We start from the raw sequence: 8521 nt of genomic DNA on the forward strand, positions 1-8521 counted from the left end.
AGATAGATACAATGTGTTATTTAAAAAAAGAAATTGTGTTCGTAAGTACGTGTGCACTTGTATGCGAAACCAATAATTTAACTTCTTGTGTCGAATGGCTAGATTAATTGGGAATATATATACGTACATGTATATAAGTTTGTGAATGATAAGTGGTTAGCTTTGGTGCTCCTAAAGGTTCGATAATGCTTGGTGCACTTGAACCGGACTACAGTCGTTTTGTGCGCACCTGTTGTGCTCCAAATCTGACTCTTCGTCTATTATTCCATCAAATGGCTTGTTGTAGACTGATAAGATTATTCAACGTGTAGAAATATCAAACCCCAACACATTTACCTACACGCACGGTTGGGCTTTACCGCATAAATCCAACTCTCTGAGGGCGCTTGCACTAAGAATAAATTATTTCCCATAGTTATGTATATACAAACACATACTAAATGTACATAAATATTTTATGTGGTAACCAATTTTGTATTTAAGCCTTCTGCTTTTATGGCACTTATTACATTTATATATGTATAAAAAATGAGATTATCTGTTAAAGGTTTTGCTATTTACATGGTATTAAATTTCCCGAAATACATGTCTTTTTACATTGATTTTTTTTGACATGACTTTTTATATCCCTTTAAATAATATTTTTTTTAACATGTGTACAAACTGTATCTTAACACGTCACCATTTAATTAAGGTTGTTGTTTTGGATCGTAAGGGACTTTATACATTTAATTCAAAAATGTAGAATTCATTTATACTCTTAAGGGTGCCAATTTTATTCAAATCTATTTTATTAGTGTGTGGGATTTTATTGACATAACTTTCATTAATTAATTATAGTTAACTTTAAACATGTAGTTATTGTCTTTTCAAAAATTTCCAAATTTAGTTTGTACTAGAGAAAACCTTAATCATTAATATTATTCAGCTTTACTTCGAATTTAAAATAAGATCACATAGCAGATTTGCATCCAATTATACTATTTTTTAATTTAAAATATGCACATATACTCGTAAACGTGTTATCCCTGGTAAGCATTTGATTATCAAAGCATCTTTGCCAACGAATAAAGCTGTTTCGCCAAGGACTCAAAGTTTTTTTAAATGGTACATAACCAACAGTACACAGTATGGTCAGCGCAGGAACTATTAGGTCACTATATAAACAGTTAGAAGTACTAAGTCAGTCACATAAAGTCTTTTGAAAATTAAGTAATAGTTAATATTTCGTGCCGTTTATTCTTCTTTCTTTCTTTTTATCTTGCCTTCAGTTTGTATTGTGGTAGAAATAGCCTCAATACAATCAGCAATAGTCGGCTCTGAATGATCCGAACTGTAGTCCTTTCCCGCCATGCGACTCAGCGTAAGAATATAAGAACAGGCCACACGCAGCACTGAAAGCTTCGACAACTTTTGAGAGCTAGCATAGGCTGGAACTGCACGACGAAGGGTCTCATAAGCTGCCGATATAGTGTGTACGCGTGTTCGTTCTCGGGCGTTAGCCTCAATCCTGCGCTCGCGAGTCATATTTTTGTAGTTGCGTTGCTGGGGCCTGGTTTGGGAGCTATTGTGATTAACCTTACAGGTATCATCATCAAGTTCTTCAATAGCAGTTTCATTTAATGGTGTAGATAATGATTTAAACTCATCACTCTCGTGAATAGAACTCGATCCATTGGTTACTGCTTTGTTTGATTGGGCCAGTTTTGCAACCAATGCCAACGGTTCTTGTTGTTCGGGTTGTGTTCCAGAACCAAAGGCACGATGCAAAGTGGTGACACCTGGATGACGAACAAAGATGTGCGCAGGATTTGCTATTATTGCTTGCGGCGTAGATAAGCTGGGATTCAACACGTTATCCACTGTTGAAGGCAAATTACAGTTACTATTAATGTACGACGGAGAAGGAAAGGACGGTGGAGTTAACACCACAGCCGAGTCAGCTGACGAAGTGTATCGTATTCGTTTCTTAAGAGGTCCAGATGCTGTCATACACGAACTAGCTGCTAACAGCGATGTCGACTCCACGACTTTTGATGGCTCCAAGCTTTTCCGTTTGTTGCGCACCAACACAATAGATTTCTCTTCGGCTGCACCATACTCTTTGGACGGTCTAATATCTTCACAAATCGTGTGTACATTTTCCAGGAGCAAATCGTCACCACCTTCGCTTTCAGAGCTTGCGGAACAGAAGCCAGCGTCTCGGTCGTTTGAGCTAGGTGAATCTGAAAAAGAGTTACAAAAAAAATTAACCAAAAATGTACTTAATTATGATTAAGGCTAAAGCCTTTATTTAGTTGTTTTAGAACAAACCAATAGCACTCATATCCCTGAATATTGAACATGCTTTGATTGCAGACATATCAGTTTGTAAAAACGCATGTAACTGTTTCACATACGAGTTCATCAGACAAATGTATAATAAAACCCCCAAAAATGCAAATTAAAATTATTCATTGTACAGAGAAATTAAACCAGTTTCGAGAGTTTCGTTCAGTCTACCATTGACCTCCACAGTACATACTTAAGGATCGTAAAATAAAATTTGTTATTCTTAACTCATGTTGTTCACTGAATAAAAGCTCTTCAAACAATTCTCAAGTTGTGTATGCGGTATTACTATACATTTTTAGTTCTTAATTTCTTAATAAGCTCCAAAATACAAAAATAGACCACAGCTAAAGCATCAATACAAACAGAGAGTTCTTACTGCGTTGTCTTGAATTACTTGATATAAACATATTTTCTTGCGTCCTTATAAATTAGTTGTATCATTATTTGGACATACTTAAAAGTCCCCTTTCTTACACTTTTTCACAGTTTATCTTAATAAAAACAGCCACACGCATAGACACACATGTGACTTGATGTGTTTTGCATGTTGACACAACTATTTATAACCACATTATTTTGCTATCTTTGCTAATTTTAGACTAGCAAATAGCAAAGCGAAATTCAAGCAACTGATAGACGTTGCAAAAACATGCTGTACAAATAATAGTAGCTACCTTATTATAAGTGTATGTATGTACATATGTACATTGTACATAATCGTATATACCTCCTGCTGTCTAGTTTTAGCAATTCAAATAGTAGTTGCCATATTGTATTGTATGATTTTACTTATTAAAAAAAAGTGCGACTGAGGAGTTTCTGAAGTTTTTGTAAATGCACCATACAACGAATCCTCAGTATTTTTATTTAAAAGATTTCTAAAAATTCTTTTCTTGAGATTTTTAAAAAAATTGTAAATTTCACATACTTTTACCCAATTATAACTACGTTAATTCCATTAATTACGATATCATAACTTAGGGTGCACTTGTGGAATGATACTCATATGGGTTTATTGCGATTTTAAAATGCAGTCGACTACATTTGAAATTGATGTAAAAAAATTATCCATTTAGATATAATGAGCGTTTTAATCCAAATTTGAATAACCTATTTAAAGGAGGCACACTTTAAATGTATGAGGCTGAGCTAAATACTTGATATTCGTACTGAAAGTCAGGCAAAGGTTATCACATAGACTCTGTGCGGACGGCATGTTGAAACGCTGTCAGGGTTCCGTGTGTGGGAAGCCTTTGCTTATCATTTTTTGTCTACGCGAAAAGTTTAAGGGCATCAGACAATGATCTTAGCTATAGTAAAATGACGCGGCGATTTATGAATGAAACAAATGATGGATTAATATTTATGCTAAATTCATATTTACATATTCGAATTACAAAACAAAATTTCGGGGTAAAATGAGACGAGTCCAAAACTCTAATTCATACACATACATTAACATTTTTTACCAAAGTGGAGGCCACTAAATTTTATTTAATATATGAAATTACATCCTTTAATAGTTATTAGCATAAATTCAACGGCATTGCCAAATACTTAACAACTGCTGAGTCATACCCACGAGATCTGTGATATTAAGTGTAACACTAACAAAAATAGATCATACAAAATGCAATCCCAATGTTGTACAATAAATAAACCCATAATAATTAAATGAAATGCAAAATATTGAACAGAAAACAATCTGGCAGACACCACTTACTCAGGCAATTTTCTACCCCATTCAAAACTAAAGGAAAGCTTTAACTATATAAGAGAGTCCAAGTGGTGTGACACACAACAAACACACAAAAAAAAAAATGTGATTGTCGAATGGCGCCCCTTTGGTCTGGCGCCACCGCTAATGACTGGTAAATTCTGACTCTGGAGTAAACAAAGCGACGTAAAGCAAAAAATCCTTTCTTAATAAGGCATCAAAGTTATTATATATTACATTGACAATATAATATAATACAACGAGATATTAGATTGTGTTCAAACACTGTTTGTTATCCACAAAATAAAACGAATTAATTATTTTATGGCAAAAAGTTTTTTTGCACTAATTTTTACCTTATCACCTTGTTCAACTTTCAGAAGCAAGACAGTGTGACAGAAAAATGCGTATCAATTCCCATTAAAACCTTTTGTTATAAGTTAAGAAGTGTTTATACTATTTTTATTTGGAGTTTGTGCACAGCTGAATATTGCCTAACCATTCCAGGGCACTCTTTTCCCTTGTAAAACGTTTTCATACCAGAAAGTTATTACTCGCCGCCATAAGCAGAAACTTGGCAGATTTAGATGGGTAATTGGCAGTTACTACTACAGCACCAGCAAAAACAATATGTTAACAGCTGTGTTTTAATTTATTTACACAGTTCTGTCATTAACCTTGTTAGTGAAACCATCCAGCAATTTCCTGCGAGTTAATTTTAATAAAAACATGTTTATAGTGTTTTCTGCTTATCTTAGCAAATATAAGGCAAGTCTCATCTAAAATGACGCATGGCAATCGATGTATGTATATAGTAAGAATATCATATATATTTAATCATTATCATTTGTATGATTTAAATTACATATATTTTCATAAATTAGATATTTTAATAATTGAATAAGAAATTCATTAAGTTACTCCTTGACATGTTTTGGATTGATTCATTTTGTTGTTTAACGTTCAATAACCCATTTAGGTGACATTCATTCAAAAAGTACATTTATCCATATCAAAGTTCACTTAAATTTTTTAGCAAATTACCTTTTTCGATTATAGCTTCTAGCTCTGCAGCATTTAATTGCATGTAAAATTTGTCTGCTTTGACGACTGCCATAGTTCAAATTTGGCAATGATTCTTCAAGAAGAACGCGTAATCCAAAAAGCGGTGTAAATTTATTGTTTTGAATAACTTATTTGTGTATCGTATATTCACTTGCAAAACTGATAAGATTTCAGTCCCACCGTATGATATCAAATATTTATTAAAGTTGCCTTTATATGTAAAAGACCACATCAACTGTTTGATATGTAAAATATTTTGAATTTTTAATATTTAAAGATTATTATTGATCAGAACAGATTGTACACTTTTTCACTGTTCACACTTGCAACGCATATTTTCTGCATTCGTCCGACAGCCAGAAACACGGCACGTCCGTTCGCTTCGACAGTATCTTGCGTTTTGAGAGAACCAAACACGCTCGCTTTCATGCTAAAGACAACACGCGGTCAAACTGGTTGTATTGCAATTAGAGATGGGCGCGTGATTTAAAATTGAGTGAGGTGAATTTATACCACTAGCAAAAATGAAGAGTTCAAATTCTTTTTCTATTGTTTTAATTTTATTCTCTTTAAACATTTAGAACCTTTATTTAATTTGATCAGTAAAATGTAGAACATCTTTAAGTAATATTTAAATTTAAAAAAATATTTTTTAGTATTTTACCCCATTAAATCATTGATAAAACTAGAGGACACGTTAAAGCATATAATACAAAAATTAAAATATCCTGAGCTAGAATTTTAATCACTTCGTGCGTTATTATCTATTTTAAATAAATATATTTTTGAAATCGTACTTCGTATACGCATCGAACCATCAAACATGTTGGATCCAACACTTTAAGTTTTATTTTATGAATGAAATCAACGACTACTGTATGCTATACTAAGTAGTATAAAGTTTTCCAATATACAAAATTAAAAAAAATGCGATAATATATAAATAATTGCGGGAAAATAAGTAAGTTATAGTACAAAAATGTCGATCTTTAAAGATTTCATATTTCTATTAAAAATCAGATACATTTTTAGCGTATTCAATATGTTTAAGATGATGAGGCTTATACATAAGCGGAATGTCAAGTATCATTGTAGAGATAGTGTTGTGACGACATCTAGTTTGTTATCTGGAGTTGAAGCCATGTGAAGTGCATTTTTTCTGTATTTCAAAACAAAATTAAACTCTATGATTTTTTGAACTTGGCAGACCCCAAAATCTAAGCAGGCAAGCAACAACTGCAAAAATATAAACACATTGTGTGCTTAACGTGAGGGCAATTGTAATGAGTAAGTGGTGGAAGAAAACTATTCTTCAAATAGTCACTTTTAACGCCGCCATGTGGAATTCTACACAATTGGTCTTTTCTTCTCTACTTAGCTGAACTGCAAATTTGCAACGCTTGCAACGTAGCGAGCTTACTTATACATACGCAACAGAAGACCATCGAAAACCGCTAGTTGTTTACATAAATCTTAGGCACCAGCATTGGAGTCTGCTCGACTTAATTCTTATCAATATGCATGTAAAAGCATTTGCAATAAGACACACGATATTGAGTGCAGCCAGAAAACTAACGATACTTAACTCCATCAGGCCGCCTATTCTTGTGATTCTCATTCACAGCGTTGGTGGTGAGCAACACTCTTATACTTTGCTTTGCTGTTTTGCCACACGGACTGCCCACGCGACAGCAATGTATGAGTACTAGCTTTAGAGTGAATTTCATGATGTTGCAGCCAGCGAGTTCGGAAAACCATTTCGATTCATTTTCCTTTTGTTTTCGCAGTTGGTGGCAAATGCGTCATGTGTTATGCTGGTGCTATGGTAGTACGGTGCGGTAGCCTCTAAGTCTTCGTGCTTGGCATTGGCGTCATCAGGCTCGAAGTGTGAGTCTCACATGTTGTGTATTAAATATGTAAAACAGCACTAAACGAAGAAATAAATCGACTAAATTACACCCTATACTTCACTTAATTTACTGCCGTAGCACAGACACATTTGAACAGCAACATTTCGGTGATTTCTGATAGTAGGAGTTCTATCTGTATAATTCTCATACAATATGTATAAAAATATAAACGTAAGCGCATATGAGCCCATTAAAAAAAAGGCTATGCATAATAAGGAACAATTCCGTCGGGTTCACAGCAAAGAAGAACTGAGCTCCAAGAGCAGAAGACCAAAAAAGAATTTCTAGGAATATGTTTAAATTTCGCATGATCATGCCTTCTTAAGGAGCCCAAAACCTGCTATCGTGAAACAGAACTTCACAAAGAAAACACTAATATTGTTAGGGGCTCTCTGGTTGCTATGTAGACCCATCAGGCAACATCTGAGCACACCGCAGAACCATTTTTACCAATCAGTTCTCAGCAGATGTACAAAGTGCACGAGTCTGTTGTTGTCGCACTGAGGACCTTTAAAATTATGACTTGCGTGTTTGTACTCCTTAACATAACTAACAACATATTGTATATTCAAATTTTGGAAAATTTTAAGATATGACTTTCACATTTTTTACGAACATTTAAATTGAAATTATAGATTTTTCCAAACAAAAATGCAAATGAATTATACAATTTGAGGTAATCTTCTCATTATTGAATGCTTTATAGTAATGCAATTTAAAGTATCTCTTTGTCGATCATTCAAGAATTGTGCTTTTACTTTTTTTACCCGTAGTCCTTAGCTGTTTCATACAAGTATTCAAGATTCGACCGACGGCTAACCTGTTTACCTGTTGCTCTGCTCAGACGTCAGAGCACACACAACCCGCATAGCCGACAAAATTGTGGGCGCGGCAAAACTTTTGTCAAGCTGCAAGTTCAAGGATATACTCGTAGTGTGCATGTATTTAAAGTTTCTGGTGTCGGCGTAATTTGATCGCCAAATCTACAAAATCAGTATTTCAAGCTCAGATAAAATTACAAAATAATTATTTTATTATGTCTCATCTGAATATAATCAAGTTGCTGTCTTTGATTTGGCTTCCTTAATGTATATGAGTGCAATGACAGTACAGTATGTATGTAGGCATATGTTATAACTCGCTTGAAATTATCCACACTTATTTGCACCTGATTTTTTTCAATGGAATGATTACTTTTGGGCGACTTATCACTATTTCACCCGACTTACCAAAACAGTTAAATATGTACACACATGAAAGCGAAGACGAATGACCCATAAAAAGTGTCCCTCTAAATGAGGGGCCCGCTAATAGAGTTGATCATTAGGGAAAAAGTCCTGCATTCAATCGTCACATACATAGATTTAAATCAAACCAAATACTAAATCCTATGAGTGCAATGTACACATGTGCAATAATATACATATATTTAATTCACATACATTTATTGCCGTAATATGCACATTTTAAAACATGTGTCGTCACCTCCATTGTC

General features: G+C 34.0%; 1 protein-coding gene across 1 annotated transcript; it reads right to left on the reverse strand.

Annotated features, from left to right (window-relative positions):
- Window positions 1–434: 434 nt before the first annotated feature.
- LOC132798518 (uncharacterized) lies at window positions 435–5514 on the reverse strand. The gene is made up of 2 exons (XM_060810401.1): window positions 5096–5514; window positions 435–2225 (listed from the first exon to the last, which is right to left on the reverse strand). Exons 1-2 carry the CDS (start codon window positions 5166–5168, stop codon window positions 1237–1239), a joined length of 1062 nt encoding a protein of 353 aa, XP_060666384.1. The 5' UTR covers window positions 5169–5514; the 3' UTR covers window positions 435–1236.
- Window positions 5515–8521: the final 3007 nt, after the last annotated feature.

Source organism: Drosophila nasuta, chromosome 2L (assembly GCF_023558535.2).
Source record: "Drosophila nasuta strain 15112-1781.00 chromosome 2L, ASM2355853v1, whole genome shotgun sequence".
NCBI lineage: Eukaryota > Metazoa > Arthropoda > Insecta > Diptera > Drosophilidae > Drosophila > Drosophila nasuta.